Here is an 18,110-nt window from a genome sequence, read left to right on the forward strand (position 1 = left end):
GTGTTTAAAATCCTGAATTTACAAGATTGATGTAAACTATAAGGGTAGTGTGTTCACAAATTTATCTGCATTTAATCAATATAAGTGATCAATAATGATCAAAAGGGAGGAGTGTTATGGAAATGTTTAGTTTTGTTGATTTGGCATTGATTGCATTCATCTCATTTAAGTATATTTTTAAACATAGAGTGAATAAGGTAGTATATATACTCCATAGGGACATTGAGTTATTTTATGTAACTTGTGCACGTAACTGCTTTAGGCTGAAAAACAACATTTGAGGGGAAACTGTGTAGCAGAGACGGACAGTTTTTGAGAGTTACCAGGCATCTACGATGAGATGTGCATGAGATGTGCATGAGATGTGCATGTGTTATGATGTGATGTGCACGGAGCAACATGATTGGCTCAGAGGTCCAAAACTATTCTTCAATGTAACTTTTTACATACTATAAAAAGTGGGCTGTTATCTGTTGACTCAGAAGCTGTGTGTAAACCAGATCATTCTCTGCATAGAATTAATGCAATACAAAGACAAAACTCTGTTTGGTTTTTCATGCTCAGCCTCTACAAATTTTTATTTAATTAGAATTGCCACAACTATATAAATAACACCAGGACTGGAAATGGAATTGGTCAAATGTGATTTTGAAGACACGTTTGTATATATTTATTTACCAGCGTCATCAAACTGTCCAGCGACTGTGTTTGAGTCGACTTCCATTCCTTCTGAACACAGACAAAAAAAAACAGGTTTATTCACCGTATTAAATTACAACTGTCCTCCCCTGAGCTTCTCCTCTGGGCTTAACCCGCTCCAGATCCATTAGTGCTCAGGAAATCCTGCTGATTACAGACACACAGCCTTCTTCTGAGTCTCATGGCACTCATCCTCCAGCGACTGAAATCACATCAAGACCAGACGCACCGAACCCCAAACCCCAGTTTCAGCATCCTGTGGGGCTTTCCTCTCTTACTGCCATCTAGTGGCTGCTCATGTGCATTGCCTTTTCATTTCATTTCTAAAATTTAAATCTGGGATGTCCATAAAACAGTGTCAGAAATGTTAACACTGTTTTATTAGGTTTTTTGATGACAGTGAGTTACCAGAGATTTATAGCATTGATTAAACAATTTATAGCAATAATATGTGACAATAAAATCTAACATATAGTGTTTTCATAACATATTCAATATTATATATATATTGTAGCATCATTTCAATAACATTTAATTTCTTATAATTAATTAACTACATTATAAAAAAAAAAATCTATATATTGTGTAAATCTATAACACAATATTTCAGTATTTAATAATTTATGTTAATGTTTATCTTAATTTCAGGGTTGTATTTGTTAACATTACTTAATGCACAGTGAACTAACACGAAAAACTGTATTTTTAACAAAGATTAATAAATGCAGTAAAGGAAAATGGCATATTGTTAGCTAATGCATTAATGAATGTTAACAAATGCTTGCTTATTGTAAAGTGTTATGTATATTTTAATATCATTAGAATATGGGAAACTAGTTACAATATTGTGAGGTAGTAAACTGCCCTCTCAAGGACAGATAGACCACCTCTACTGAAATAAAACGTTTCAGTAATGACCTTCAAATTGAGCCGATGGCTGGTCGTTTCTGACTCCAGCCATGTGGTACTGCGCCAGCATCCCTTCCAGACGCTCCAGTGTGGCCTGACCCTCGGACGTCAGCTGAGACAAACCCTCCTCATAGCTGTAAAACACGGGGACGTCACCCTGAACCTGACCCTGCTCTTGCTCTGAGAGGAAAGAGGAAATAATGTGAGAGGAGACACCAAGCCTCAGTCTGTCATGATTGACTTTAATATCACTGTCCACTTAAAAGAGGAGAGAAACCGGATCAGTGGTTCTCCACCAGGGGCCGTGAGAGGCCCTCAGGACACTTCCATGAAGACCAAGATGACTTTAAATGGACTTACAAAAGGGAAAAACCAGCTTTAATATCCAGATTTTTTATTGTTTAAAAAGGATTCATCTTTGAAAGTTATATACTTCTTGTTATGTCATGCTCTAAAATATTTTATGTAGAAACAAGCTGAGAAATTTCCATTTGTGACTAAAATATTTTAAAAACATGCAACTTCGTGGCTCATAAAAAGCATGAACTTCCAAAAACAGAAACATTACTTTAACTATTTATAGAGAATTTAATCACTTACATTTTAATTATTTAAAAGTAGTTTACGTCAGTATTCTTCATATACTTATGAAAAGTTAATTACATTATTTTAAGAAATACGGAATTTAGTGATTAGAAGTACTTTCTTTTGATTAAAAAAAAAATTTTATATATATATATATATATATATATATATATATATATATATATATATATATACTATTTTAAGAATTACAAACTTCAATTATTGTAATTCTAATTTTTTATAAATTGTTTATTTCCTTATATGTGATCATGGAGCACAAAAGCAGTCTAAAGTCTATACAGGGTATATTTGTAGCAATAGCCAACAATACATTGTATTGGTTAAAATCATCGAGTACAATCGTACTCGGGCCCGGTTCATGGCAACCGTGCCTAGTGTGAGTACACCCTAAGTCGCACTTTTTTAATAGTTTGGCTGGTCCTGCAACTTATAGTCAGGTGCGACTTCAAAATTAAATTTGACATGAACCGAGAGAAATGAACTAAGAGATATGAACCAAGAGCAAACATTACCTTCTAAAGCCGCCAGATGGCGCTCTATGCTGCTCAGTTCTCCTGTAGTCTACACTGAAGACATAGAGCGCCCTCTCGTGGATGTAGACGGTAATGTTTTATCTTGGTTCTAAATAAATGCGACTTATAGTCCAGTGCGACTTATATATGTTTTTTTCCTCATCATGATGTATTTTTGGAATGATGCGACTTATACTCAGGTGCGACTTATAGTCCGAAAAATAGGGTAGTTGTAACTCAGCAAAATATTGTCAGATCCTAACAAACCATACATCATTGGAAAGATTATTTATTCAGCTTTGGAAAAAAAAATGTGGAAAAATTTTTTACCCATATGACTGGTTTTGTGCTTCAGGTTTGTGTAAATAAAAAGCTTTTCTACAGCTTTAGTTCCAGAAATGTCTTGGCCTGTATGAGGGGCCTTTGAACATTGTCTTGGACTCTGGGGGACCTTGGGAGTCCAAAAGATGCATTATGGATCCAAATGGCACTCACCAGCCTCCTCGACGTCGTACTCCTCTCCCTCGTAATCGTCGGTGTGGACGTCATCGGGGTCGGGGTGCAGGGCCTGACAGTCACACATGCTGGAGAACAAGGGCTCCACTGCACACACACACAGTCACTCATCCAGCAGTGATGCTCACACTCAGCTCATCCACACACTCACATGCGGCTTTATCACTGGGCACGAAGCGGATCTCTGTGATAGTTCCCGAGTCTTCATCGTCACTGTCGCTCTCCTCATCATCCGAAGCTTTATCCAGCTGCTCAGCTTCAGCTTCATCTGGAAACACAAAGAAGATCAGGTCAGGTCAAACCTCTGGACCCCAGAACATCTCTGTTTAGATGATGGTGCCTCACCGTCCAGCTTTGCATTGACCATCACATACAGGTGCTCTTCGTGAAAGGCGCTGAGATCTCGTGAGACTGCGTGGAGACTGATGGAGGGATATTCAAGACAGAAACCCATCCCTGAACCATCAAACCAGGTCCCAAAAACATCAGGAGCGTACTATCAGGAAACTCTCCAGAAGACATGGTAATGTCAAATCATGCCATGCTATTACAATGCTTTTTGTATTACAAAAAACAAAAAAAGTATTGTATAGACTGTATAAAAACAGGTATATGCACACATGTATACATAAAATAAATACACAAATTAATTAATATAAATATATTTTATGTGATATGCAGTAATTAATAATACATATGAAACAAATGATAATTATTCCTGGTGTATTTTATAAATCTTATAAAACATTATAAATATACAAAATTATAAATCATATAAAAATATATTCCGATAGATGATCATTTATTTATATGTATAAAACACATATAAAATAAAATAAAAACTAAATTTTATTACTTATGATATAGAATGTATATAATACATATCAAATAAATAATAAACACAAATAAATATATAAATTATATAATGCTAATAGGAAATGCTTAAATACATACATAAATATAAATATAGAAATGTGCACTACACTTGCTAGACATAATATAAGTTTATTCTTAGAGTTTATGCATTAATAGGTGACTACATGTGTCCACATGTGTCTTCTGATGACACGAACACAACACTGTTGATGCGCGCGCACACACACAACACTTTTGCTGTAGTTCACTCACGCCTCAGCCACAAACAGCGTTCCTGATCCCAGTATCTTCCCGTCTACAACTGCTGTGGTGTCGGCCTGCTGGAGCCTCACGCCCTCGCTGGGTGGATGCAAACTCTTCAGCACAACCATCCTGATGAATCTGCTGCTGAAGGCGCTAACAACACTGATGCGCTAGTCTCTAGAGAATACACGCACACAAAGCGCTGCAGCAGCAACAGTGACCCTCACTCAACGCTTTCTGCTTTAACTGCATTCGTGTACAAGAGAAACACGACCGGTTTGCGTGGCAAGAAACTTTCAAAATAGATTTTCTAGTTCAAGGATCCGCTGTCATGCGTCACTTCTGTAGTACTCACTGATTAGGCGACATCCCAGTTTTTTACAGCAGGGGGCGCTAAGTGGCCCAGAAAGGCGGATTCTCCATTGAGTCGTGTTCAAATCTCAATAATATGTTTTGTCTTATTGGAGACTTTTGTGTAGTAATAAGTATTATTTTTAAATATACTAATTACAATAATTAATGTATATTAAACATACGAATATTCAGCGGAGCAATATCTGTAAAAGTATCGAACAAAATATTTTAGTGTGTAATCGTAAACGATTGTGATTGGTCCACGGGTCTAAAACGTGGAGAAAAGTAACGTGTACCACGTGATATCGCTGCGCGTTGACGCTTTAGCTGCGATTTGGAAATAATTAGCACTTGTAAAACAGTACTAAGAAAGGTTTGAAAGCTATTAATTATATTTACATATCTTAACTGACTAATTACAGACAGCTAAGCACCGCCCATTTTAAGAAAGTGATTTATCCATTCTACCCATCATTTATTTTCCACGCGCCGCTTTATGACGTGCGTTTCATATCATTAACAAAATCGTAGCGTCTCGAGGATCCGAGGATCCGAGGAGATGCGGCACTAATTTCTTGTGCACAAGCAAACTAAATTTAACTCATTCGACCGAGTTAAACAACCACTTTGCGCTATAAATGTTTTCTTAATCTTTTAAGATTGAAATAGATAATTTTATTGTTTGCATTAGGGTAGTTAACTAATAAACATTTTCTAATTATTGTATAATTATTATAGCCTACATGTGTAAAATTCAGATTACAGAGAATGTTTGTACTTTCAATATAACTCCACTGCATAAAAAAGCACACACATTGTCTTATATGCATTTATAATATTGTTGAAATTATGTCACCTATAAAAGTAAAAGTTTCTTGCATCTTGATACCTGTACAGCTACTTAAAAAGACAAATTGTGAGCCGAAAACTTTAACAGCAACATTAAGTTTATTTCCGTTTTGTGTATAATTTCCTTGAAACATGGAGACGTACATCTGCAAAGTAAGATAGGGATAAAAATGAGAAGGAAAACAGAAGTTCCAGTAGTATACGGATCAAAAACACATTCTTTAACTGAAAGCAAATACCATAATAAATCTAATGCTTCTTTTTTTTTTTTTTTTTTCTCTCTTCTGAATATTGGATTTGTTTCGTAATGGATTTGTTTTGGAATGAATTCATAGTGTTCTAATTCAAACAACCTTCCAGCATAAAAGACACCAGCCTGGAGTAAATAGTAAAAAAACACCTCTATGGAAAGAGTGATCTGACTGTTGTTGAACAGTACTTTACCAAACGGCACCGTCAAAGCTGCTTGAACGACAAGTGCATATTCATGTGACATTAAAACTCTCATTAAAGTCTCATTAAAGTGTCCTAAAACTTCAGTAACTGCTTTCAAAGTGCAGAAAACGTCCTAATATGAAAAATAAGTCAATCATATTCTCTTTAGTATAACATACAATGTTATTTTAGGTAAAGAGAGTGTATTACTCTTTAAAATTAAAATGATTTGCAGCTAAATTGCAGATCTTTAATATTAAGATCATCTTCGATTATCCTCCTAATGTGCTTCTTCATGTATTTGCTTGTTGACTAACTAGTTTAAATGAATAGCTGACCCTAAAATGAAGATTTGCTGAAAATGTAGTAGATTTGGAGAAATATAGCACTCCATCATTTGCTCAGCAGTGGATGCTCTGTAGTGAATGGGTGCTGTCAGAATGAGAGACCGAACAGCGGATAAAAACATTGCAGTAATCCACAGCACTCCAGTTCATCAGTTAACATCTGGAGAAGACAAAAGGTGTTTGTTTTTAAGAAATAAATCCATCATTAAAGCATTTTAACTTAAAACTGTAACCTCTAGGCAAAATATGAATCCGTAAGAACACTTCCTCCAGTGAAAAAAATAATCTCCTGTTGTCCTCTCACATCAAAATCCATACACATCTTAGTTTAGAGCTGGTTTGGCTTGTAAGCGGGTTTTTGATCTGTGCAGATTTCTCTCCTGATTCAGACAAGACTTTTCCCAGTAGACTGGGGACTCAGATTGAAATTAAAAACATCTTAATAATGAATTTGTTTCTTATAAACATGCAGCTTTTGTCTTCTCAAGATGTTAACTTCTGGACTGGAGTGGTGTGGATTATTGTGATGTTTGGACTCTCATTCTGACGGCACCCATTCACTCCACTGGTGAGCAAGTGATGCAATGCTACATTTCTCCAAATCTGTTCCCATAAAGAATCAAACTTATACACATTTTGGATGAACTCTTCCTTTAACTGAATGAATGCATTTAGGCAAGGATCGGCATCACACATCAATCCCAAGTTTCCTTCATGTACAGCAAAGAATAAAACATTAATACAGAGAATGTAAAACTCTAAAACCCCAGTCTGAAATGCATGTAACACGTAAGCTTCAAATGCACGCCGTCCAGTGTCTCTAGAGGACGACGGAAGCCGCTTTATACAAATGAAATGGTACTGGCCGTAAATGACAAAGTGCTTTACTCTGAGGAATGCTGACTGGAGTATTAAGAAGAGCCTGTTCTACACCGGTCTGTGATGCATGCGGCTGGATGAACATCTGAACACAGGACACTACGGCTTTCATCTGGAAGCTTCATTTTTGGTCCACTTCACCCAAAAAACCAGGAGACTACAGTGGCTGATGAGGGACATTCCTCATCATGACAACTGTTCACTGTCGAAAACAAAGTTAACAAGGTCCGTGACTCCAGTGAACTCTTCCTCGTCCTCATCATCTTCGTCGTCATCTTGAGCTGCGGCCCTCAGCGGGACCAAGCCGTTGTGCCTGACGGGACCCCGAGAGCCCGCCGTGTGCTTCCACCGGACGCCTCCTCGTCTGTTCTCCTCTTCCTCTTCTTCTTCGTCTGTTTCGATGCGGTTCGACCTCTTGCGAAAGGGCCGCTCGTCTTCAGCGGAGTCCTCTGTTTCTCCTTCATCCTCCTCCTCCTCCTCGTCTTCACTGGAGCTTCTCTGCTGTCTCTGTTTTTCTCGTTTGTGCCTGTGTTTGGACTCTTCCCTTGTTGAACTGCACTTGCGTCCTTTTTCTGATCTCTGATGCGATTGCTTTGGCTTTAAGTCTTTTGAAGGTATGGACTCTGGAAATATAGGATGAGAAGAAAACATTTCTAGTTGTAATTAACCAGTATAGCTAACAGTGATAACATAATATTTATGTGTGACCCTAGACCACAATTGAGACGTATACATAATATTTAAGCTGAATAAAAAAAGCTTTTCGTTGATGTCTGGTTTGTTACGATCAGACAATATTTGGCGGAGATAAAACTATTTGAAAATCTAGAATCTGAGGGTGCAAAAAAATATAAATATTGAGAAAATCATCTTTTAAGTTGTACAAATGAAGTTCTTAGCAATGCATATTACTAATCAAAAATTAAGTTTTTATATATTTACAGTAGCAAATTTACAACATATAGTCATGGAACATGATCTGTAATTAATATCCTAATTATTTTTAGCATAAAAGAAAAATCGATAATTTTGACCCATACAATGTATTTTTGGCTATTGCTACAAATATATATATATATATATATATATATATATATATATATATATATATATATATATATAATTGCACATTAAACAAAACATTCAAAAGAGAATTAATTTTTAATTTGCTGATAATTTGCCAGAGGAAGCTTGATTGACTAAAATGCTAATAATAAAATTTATTTTTATTTGTTTCTTTTAGTTTGACTGTGCAAGCTTATCTTAGAATTTTATTCAATGAACGAATGCAAGACACTACATCTTCTATTATTTTGCGAATAAATAAAAGATGAATAATTTTGAGGTCTTGTAACATGCAATTCCCTCGAAATACAAAACATAAAAGAATACTGAAACAAAATATAGTACATCCATTTAATTAATTAAAATACTGTTATTACTTATTGTCTGTAGTCAGTTTTGTAGTAGAAAAAAACTGCAGACTGTTATGCTCCCTTTATTCAAAAAGTAAAAAATAGCAACTTTTGGGCCAAAGACCTTCGTCAGGCAAAGATTTGCACCTGGTCAAGACTTTTTATGGATGTGCATATGTTGACTTTTTCTTTATGAGGTCAGTTTTGACCACGGTGGATCACAAGTGTGACTCCTCAAGGGAGAAATACCAGAGAGTTGAGATTCATAAGTTACATTTATTTTTAATTTTTTGCTTTTATTAAGATTGGACGGCTCATGGGAGGACAACTGGACTGGGACAGGACCTACAGTCGATATCAGAGCACTTGCACACAAGGCTATGGCTCAGATAGCATTAGCATAACTGAACATTTGAAAACAGGAGTGTGGCCGTGCTCACCTTCACTGTTGGAGCTGGACAGCCGTCGACGGTGAGGAAGAGAGGACTGCTTCTGATTGGACACCTTTCGTGACCCTTCAGACTCGGACGTCTCATAGTAGTTGACCTGAGAGTTCTGACTCCGTCGCAGACGCCTTCTATTCACGTCCACATCTCTGTCGCTGAACTCGTTAGAGCCCTCGGTTTCTGTTTGGGAAGTGAAGAATTCAGTGTGACACTAATAAGGCTCTGTTCTAAAACCTAGTGTGCTTCCTAGACAGCCTGAAGTAAAGACACCAGCAGCAGCTCACTAGCTTTGAAACAGATTCTATATGTATAGAATGGATATGAAAACTCAAACAGACCCATTCCTTCTTCTTCCTCCTCCTCAGAGTCTAGCACGTCCTCTTCCTCTGAGGTGCCTCTTCGTCGGGAAGGAGGTTTGCGTCTGCTCCTCCTGGTTCCCTGGGAGCGAGCGCTTCTTCCTGTTCGTCTGGAGGGCGGTTGATTTTCGGAGGCACTTTCACCGCTGCCCCATTCACTCGCATCATTAGATCCCGCATCACCCTCAGACGCACCGTCTCCTGAAACCACAAAATCCTCCTCCTCCATACTAGCGACACAGGAAGTGAAACAAAATAATACTTTTATTCAGCAAGTATGCAGTAAACTGATCAAAAGTGACAGTAGAGACATTTATGATGTTACAGACAATTTATATTTCGAATAAACGCTGTTCTTTTGAACTTTCTATTCATCTGCAAATACTGAAAAATAAAAATGCATCACTTTTTCCACAAAAATATCGAGCAGCGCAACTCTTTTCAACATTGATAATAATCAGAAATGCTTCTTGAGCAGCAAATCAGAATATTAAAATGATTTCTGAAAATCATTCACTGAACACTGAAGACTGGAGTTATGATGCTGAAAATACAGCTGCGCAATCATGAAATAAATGACATTTTACTATTTATAAAAAAAAGAAGCTATTTTTAAATGCAATAACTTTACACAATGTTTTTTATCAGATGAATCAAGCTTTGATGAGCATTTGAGACTAGTTAAAAAAATACAAATAAATAAAAAAAATAAAATTCTTTGCATTCATGCTACTTTTTTTTTTTTTTTAAGACAAATATACGATTTTGTGTGCATTATTTTCATAAATATTAAGAATTTCCCCCCCAAGAATCTTCATAATGATTCTCATGGCAATCTTCAACCAGTCTAACAAGTCATTTTGGTTTATAATTATTTTCTACATAAAATCTACTGCACGAAATACTGAGAATGACAACAGTGACAATGAATTATTAAGCAGAACAACAAATACTACAGCACCATAATGTATAAATACCTTACAATTTTGCATTTGGGGAAAAGTGGGTTTAATTATCATGCAAAAAAAAAAAAAAAACTTAATAGTCGTTAAAACACAAAAACAATGTCTTATAAAACCCATTTTTATGACCAGGACAAGTTCACCCATTGAGCACTTGGACCTAGATCTGTTAAACTTTGAAGAACTGGTGTAAAATCCATCTGATTTAAACCCTAAAAGCCCATATGTGACCCTGGAGCACAAAAGCAGTCTTAAGTCTCTGGGGTATATTTGTAGCAATATCTAAAAAAACATTGTATGGGTCAAAATTATAGATTTTTCTTTAATGCCAAAAATCGTTAGGATATTAAGTAAAGATCATGTTCCATGAAGATATTTGTACATTTCCTACTGTAAACATATCAAAACTTGGTTTTTTAAATAGTAATATGCTTCGTTATGAATTCATTTGGACAACTTCAAAGATGATTTTCTCAATATTTAGATTTATTTGCACCCTCAGATTCCAGATTTTTCAAATAGCTGTATCTCAGTCAAATATTTTCAGATCCTAACAAACCATACATCAATGGAAAGATTCAGAAATTGAAACTTAAGACTGGTTTTGTGGTCCAGGGTCACAACTGTGAACCCCCAGTATTGTAAATATTCTTGTACTTGTTCACACACACCTGTCACTGATCTGAAACTCGTCCTCGCTCTCCTCCGAGTCCAGCGTGCTGTCACTGTCCAGGTCATTGAGTCGCCGGCGTTTCCTCTTGCGCGGGGCGGGAGCTTTCACAGGCCGTCGACTCTCACGACTCGCCACGTTCCTCTGCTGATTCGTGACGGGCGGCACAGGTTTAACGCCACCAGAACCTGCAGGACACGCCACCAGTCAATATGCAACAGCACTCATATGCAGCTCATTATAAAGCACTAAACAGCATCTCACATGACCAACCTCCTCCTTCTGAATCTTGAATATCTTCCTCTATTGCTTCATCAATGGCTTCATCGAAATCATCAAACCTGGTCGTTAGTAACAAGAAAACCAAGCATTAGCCAGACTTATATCTACTATCAGAGTTTATTTCCAAAAGAAATATCGATTACCTATAACTGATGGATTTCCTCGTCCTAGTCGACCGCCTGCCCAGATTTTTTGTTTTCTTGGCATCTTTTTTCTTCTCTGTCAAGCTGTCCTCCCCATCACCATCCTGACATGATAATGAGGAGTACATTTTAAAATCCTTTATGCTGTACAATTAGTTTATTTAAATAATTGAGCATACCGTGTCATAATTTAGTATTGCATACTATGGTATAGAATAAAGTACTAAACATAATAGCATAGCACATTATGTTATAGGAAAGTACAGTATGTGACATTATATTATATAATATAATTTATGTTTAATTAATTTAAATGTAGATCATATTTACTATAGTATAAACTGGTATACTGTACAATACAGTTAAGCAGAGTTAAAGAAACTATATTATAGCGCTTTATAATACTATGATATAATATAATATAACAAAAAATTTATTTAGGTATAGCATAGCATACTATGGCTTAATTTACTATCATATTAAACAGAATAGCACATGGTACAATACAGTATGGTGCATGGACATAACAGAATAAAATAATACATTTATAGTTTATATAAATTTTTTTAATAATGATATAATTTATACATTACCACATATCTTTTAATTTAGGTATAGCATAGCATACTTTGGTATTATTTACTATAGTCTATAAAAAGATTTGCACATGGTACAATACCGTATAGTGCATTATATAACTGAAAGAAATTATAATATAATAAATGTAGAGTTTATATACAATATATTTTTATAACATAATATAATACATTATCTCATATATATATATATATATATATATATATATATATATATATATATATATATATATATTAATTAAGATATAGCATACCATACTATGGTATAATTCACTAAAGTATAAAACAGAATAACATATGATACAATATGGTACAGTTTACATAACATAATATAATATTTAACTTAGATACGGCAAAGAGTACTATGGCTTAATTTACTATAGTATAAAAAATATATAGTTCAATACTGTACACCACATTATAGCATAGGACAGTATAGAATATTAATATAATATAATATAATATAATATAATATAATATAATATAATATAATATAATATTAATATAATATAATATAATATAATATAATATAATAATAGCTGCATACTCACAGGGGTGGATATAATGTTCTCCACGCTGATGCCCACATACACTAACCGCTCACGTCTGAAAAAGAGAAAACCCAGAATCACATGAGGCTAGTCATCATTCAAGATGATTCAGTTGGTGATTGATCTGGTATGAAATGTGTGCATGTGTGTGTGTGTGAATCTACACCTTCGTTCAGCTCTCTCTTTCTTCTTCAAAGCCGTGTCCAGATTCTGAAGCTGCTCTTCCAACCTCTCACAGAGAAGCTTCTGTGAATGACAAGAGCATATACTTCATGAGTACAGCTCACGCTCACACACACACACACACACACACACACAAGCCTATAACACAGAGACCGAAGCCCTTACATGCTGGCAGGGAGGGCAGAACCATTCTCCATCAGGAATGATCATTAGAGGGGGTCTCAGACAGGCCGTGTGATAGCCGCTGTCACACATGTCACAAAGAAGGATCTGGGACAAATGTACACAAGAGAGAAATTATGTTGGCAAATAGTATAAGTTACAGGTCTTTTTAAAGTATTATCTATGCAATTTTATAGACAATACGGAGTCTCATCTTGTAGCTTGAATCATTTTAGAAGCATCTGTGCCTCAATTACACTTTATATTCTTTATTACTGCTTTTAATAAATATTGTTAGCTATATATAACTCTTACATCTACTGTAGGAGACGGAGTTGAACAAGCCTTTAATCGTAGCACGTTCTATTATGAGTCTTTTTTATTTATTTATTTAACTTTTTTGTATTATTCATATATTATTATGTTATTTATTAATATTTGGAATTAAATTTTATTTTCAAATGTCCATTTTTCATTTCCATTTTAATTAAAATTTTTATGAATTTTGTGCGCTTATCATTTTTTTTTTTTTTTTTTTACATTTTGGTTAAACTTTAATTGATTTTAGCTTTAGTTTAAATACTTTTTATTTTATTTTAATTAGTTTGCCAAGGCAGCAATTATCATTTTTCTAAAGTGTTTTTAAGTTTCAGTTTTCCATTTAATATTTAATATTACTTAAGCATTTTTTCAGCTAACAAAAAAATATTTGTAATAGTTTTAGTAGACGTTAAGAATAACAACACTGATTGAAAATTTCCCATTGACTTACACTGAAAGGGAAGCAGCCTTTCTATCTTAATTTGAATTAATTAGTAACCAGCTATCAACATCCTAGCGTGTGCATAGAAACATGTTAAAACCACATAGAAACACATTTAATACTGTTTGTACACTACATTTATTCCCTATTGGGAAAATAAGTAGAATCTATTAGTAATTCTAAAGTAATGGTGACGTGATGAAAGATGACTACTTTAACTCACTAGTTCTGGGTGGTTGGCGAGCCCACAGTGTTTACAAGCATCTTCAGAACGAATTTCATCGGATTGGTCCGATTCGGTCTCACTTTTGTTGTCTTCTGTCTCTGATTTGTTGTCTTCATTATTTACGGCTTTGTCTTCGGCCACTTCCTCTTCCCTCTTCCTCTTCGTACGAATTTTCGACCAGGGTTTCCTCCTTTGTCGCCGTTTGGCCTTAAAGAGTCAAAACAATATTTTGCGTAAATAAAAACATACTGTAAAATTTGTTGGACTGGATATAAATCTTCCATGCTACCTTAAAAGACTTGGGCTGTGCTTCTGTGTCCATCTCCTTGTTGGGAAGAACTTTGGTCTCTTCGTCTTCTGCGCATTCCTCCTCATCCTGAGCTGCTGATGAGGCTGAAGGTTTTCCGTCTTGTTTCCCATCCCGAGTATCTGCCTTTTTGGGAATGGGCTTACAGATTCTGGCAGATCTTCGCAGGGATCTCCGATTGCTGGTGTCCGACTCCTCTGTGTCCTTGTGCTGGAGTTCAGGCGTTCGTCTATGAAGCGGTATCTTAATCTTAAGGCGAATCCCTTCCTTCTGAAGTTCTGACGATACCTCTTCATCCTCGTTGAGTCTAGTTTTTTCTGCATCCTTTTCCAAATCCTCACCCATGCTGGAAGCGTTCTGCCCATCTTCTCTTGCTTGCATCTTGGATTTGGACTTCTGTGAACGTCTCTTTCTTGGGCTTCTCAGACTCTTGTCTTTGCTGACATCCTCAACATCATTTTTTTCTCCGGCTGACAAACCAACTGTCTTGCTTTTGAGCTCAATAGCGTCTTCTTCACTGCCGACTTTTTCAACCTTTTTCTCAACTGAAGTGGTCTCTTCAATCGTTGACGAGTCGACAAGGTTTGATGCTTTCGCAGACACATCTGTGCTCTTATCGCAAGCATCTTTTGACAAATCTTCAGGGATACTACAAGAAAGAGGACCGTTGTCTGCTTGAACCATGGATTTCCCAAAAAGGACAGACTGTCTTGCACTATCTTTACTAACTTCAGTCTTCAAGACATTCCCGTGATGACCATTTGGAGACTTATCGTTTTCATTCAGTGGCTTTTTACGCTCAGTGGGACCTTTGATAACTCCAACACCTATGCATTGTTCCCCTGCTGCCATTTGGTCAACCTTTGGGTCTCGTGGGACAGAGATGATGGCCGTCTGTCCTTCCTCTTCTTTAGTAGGGCATTCTTTTCTGACTGGCTGTTCCTTCAATGGCAAGACAGTAGGATTGCGAACGATTATACCTCCCGTGCTGATGCTTCCATTGCTGTTAATGTTGTTGTTGTTGTGGTTGCTGATGTCATATCCTCCACTCCTCTTCAACTCCCTCTTCTTCAGTGGTATTTTAGCCTGTTGGTCGCTCTTTACAGCTCTAGCCACGTTCTCAAACACCAGCTCTTTCTTGTCTTCGCACGTCTCTGATTTCACCGCCGGGTCGTGTTTAATGGAAGCAGGGGGCATGACGACGGAAATGGCGTTCCATGGTTTGGGACAACCTTTTGGTTCTTGTTTCATGAGAGTTTTTATCGTACTGACCCTGTTGTCGATGACCACTACGGGTTGGAAATTTTCAGCAACTTTTTCTTCTTTCTCTGGTTTAATGGGACCCATTGGTTCTTTTTTAATGTCTTTAGGTATTAACTCACTTTGATTCGAATTGAAGGTGCTATTGGTGAAGTCTCCTCGGCCTGATACATGGTTCTTCAAGTCCTCAACCTCACCTTGAAAATGAAACCATACAGAACTGCATGAGAAACCATTTAGTTTCAGCCTCTTGCTGAGTATGGCTGTCGCTACACATTCACAGTTCAGAATCTGCCATCGGAAAACCACAGTGGTTGACCAGTCTAGTCTAGATACTGTGGGAGACACGTCTATGGTGTTTACAGACATGAAAGGGAATGATTTTCCAATTAGCTTTACCTTTAACACCTTCGGCCTCCATACTTGGGCTGGTGGATCCGTCTTGCTTCTCTTGGTCAGTTGCGATCTCGGCTTTAAGCTGTTCTAGTGTGTCTGCAAGATCATTCCTAGTCCTGTTTAAATAAAAATCCATTCTTTGATAAACTTCCACAAATGAGGTTTACCTCTTATACTTCTAGTGGAAAGGTCTAGTGTAGCTTGTCAACATTCTAGTCATCTCTTCAATATTTGCTCACCTTGCAATGCATTTCCACGAGGACCCATCCAAATCATCCTGTTCCTCAGAATAAACACGTATATTCTGATCTTGATCTAACTGGAACCAGTAGAGAAGACCTTCCTTGTCTCTACCGATGGGCTGTAGACGCATCTTGTCTGGGTCTTCCTCGTTGATTAATGTCTTAAACTTGAGATTGTCGTCAAACTGGCACTCGCACAAGTACTGTGAGGGAAATAAACAATAAGGGTGAATTTTGAAAGAAAAACATTATTATTTTTCAGTCATTTTGATTTTGAAGGTGAAATATGACCTGGACATGTTCTTGACAACACGGTCAATAAGTTGCTTTAGAAATACTGACCTTTAAAATGCCAGTCTTGCACTCTACCGTCATTTCTAGGTAGCTCTTTCTTTCCATTTCCCATGCCCAGGTGCTGTTAAATTCCTGGCACACCTGCATCAACATGATTTTAACAAACAGATGCATGTGCATGGACATTTCCATATTCATTGCATATGATTTAAAACTAAGACACTTACCTTTACAAGATACTTCTCCCATCTGTCTGGTGTGACCGACTTGCCAATCTTCCGCAGCAGTTTGATGTGGAGCTCAATCAATGGCCGAGGAACTACATTGAACAAAAAAGCATTATTTACATTATTTTATCATCTTTGTAACATTACCATAAAACGAAAAACATGCTTGTGGTACCTTCGTGATATTTTGCAATCACATTCAGACATTCAAACACTTTTATGTTGTTATTTATTTTATCATGTATGTATATAATTTTCTTTCCCGTTACATTTTATAATTTTTGCTCAACGCTTTTTAATCATTTAAATAAATTATTTTTAAAACACATCCCTTTCTTTACTATACAGTATTATCAAATTCATCCAATCCGCTGTCAGAAATGTGAGAGCATGAAGACCAATAATCCTGCAATGACGCAATCCTCCTAAATGACAACATTAGTGTCGTGTTAGCTTGCGTTTCGGATGTTATGTACTGTAGGTGTACGCATTTCGGACGTTATGTAGGTGTACGCAGTTAATACAATATTCAAAAGGGGCGGGGCGTAAACAATCGCGCGTAAACAAATTACAGTTGTTACATTGTATCGTACAGTGGGTTCCGCGCATGCGCACTGTGCGACTACAGTCCCATCGGTGTTTATAATCTGAATTTAAATGTATCAAGCCAATTTATCGTACGATACCAGAAGTGTCTTTCCAGTTAATTGTGATATAGCATGCTAACACCCTTAGAAGCGCGTATAGTCAATCATATTCTTAGGTTGTGTTGTTTTTCCACTGGTTAAGGGGTGGGAAAAATCACTCATGACTGTTTTCAAAAACACTTCGCCACTTCGCGGTCCTTCTGAAAAGCATCGGAGGACACGATCCCCATCCAGACAAAGACTACGAGAGCCAACCAGCCAAACTTTAAGTGATCGAACCCCTGATGGAGCCTGTACAGATAAACACAAACCCAGCCTCTGGCTCAGCTCACCCGAAGATGTCTCCTGTAGGTACCGCTCCAGCTGCGGGAACGACAGCTCGGGCAGATCCAGAACAGACCCGTAGCGCTCCAAAAACGAGCAGACCACCGCGAAACCGGGACTGACATCTGGAGGAAGAGCCGCCGTGGAGCCCAGAGCAGCCATCTTTCCTGGAGATGACGAACTGTGCTCTGCTTAGACCCAAAACTGCCCACAATACACCGCGACACCCACCAGAGAGAGCATCATCCAGAGGGGCATCTATCGCGCGTGGAGCGCCGCCACCATCACCTTCATCATCATTATCATCATCGTCATCACAACAATAAACAAGTGTTGAGGAAGATAATGAAGATCATAAAGCGCTGCTTTAACATGCCACAGTTTTATATGCCACCTTTATAATGGCAACAGCGTCGTGCTTTTCTTTATTCGT

At 37.0% G+C, this 18,110-nt stretch overlaps 1 protein-coding gene and 1 pseudogene across 1 annotated transcript; both read right to left on the reverse strand.

Moving 5' to 3' along the window:
• Positions 1-663: 663 nt before the first annotated feature.
• LOC113076745 (methylosome subunit pICln-like) lies at positions 664-4,717 on the reverse strand (annotated as a pseudogene).
• Positions 4,718-5,644: 927 nt separating this feature from the next.
• On the reverse strand, positions 5,645-17,839 carry LOC113076746 (remodeling and spacing factor 1-like). The gene is made up of 16 exons (XM_026249440.1): positions 17,686-17,839; positions 16,707-16,798; positions 16,528-16,620; positions 16,183-16,388; positions 15,947-16,059; positions 14,270-15,744; positions 13,978-14,187; positions 12,995-13,099; positions 12,813-12,892; positions 12,647-12,701; positions 11,500-11,603; positions 11,348-11,415; positions 11,076-11,262; positions 9,425-9,672; positions 9,081-9,266; positions 5,645-7,848 (listed from the first exon to the last, which is right to left on the reverse strand). Exons 1-16 carry the CDS (start codon positions 17,837-17,839, stop codon positions 7,412-7,414), a joined length of 3,813 nt encoding a protein of 1,270 aa, XP_026105225.1. The 3' UTR covers positions 5,645-7,411.
• Positions 17,840-18,110: the final 271 nt, after the last annotated feature.

Source organism: Carassius auratus, unplaced genomic scaffold, assembly GCF_003368295.1.
Source record: "Carassius auratus strain Wakin unplaced genomic scaffold, ASM336829v1 scaf_tig00021147, whole genome shotgun sequence".
In the NCBI taxonomy this organism is placed as follows: domain Eukaryota; kingdom Metazoa; phylum Chordata; class Actinopteri; order Cypriniformes; family Cyprinidae; genus Carassius; species Carassius auratus.

Coding starts and splice junctions, on each gene's coding strand:
- LOC113076746 (XM_026249440.1), bottom strand. CDS start 17,839: ATGGCTGCTCTGGGCTCCACGGCGGCTCTTCCTCCAGATGTCAGTCCC. Junction 13,100..13,977: donor TCGCCAACCACCCAGAACTA/GTGAGTTAAAGT, acceptor CATTTGTCCCAG/ATCCTTCTTTGTGACATGTG. Junction 11,604..12,646: donor AGAACATTATATCCACCCCT/GTGAGTATGCAG, acceptor TTATCATGTCAG/GATGGTGATGGGGAGGACAG.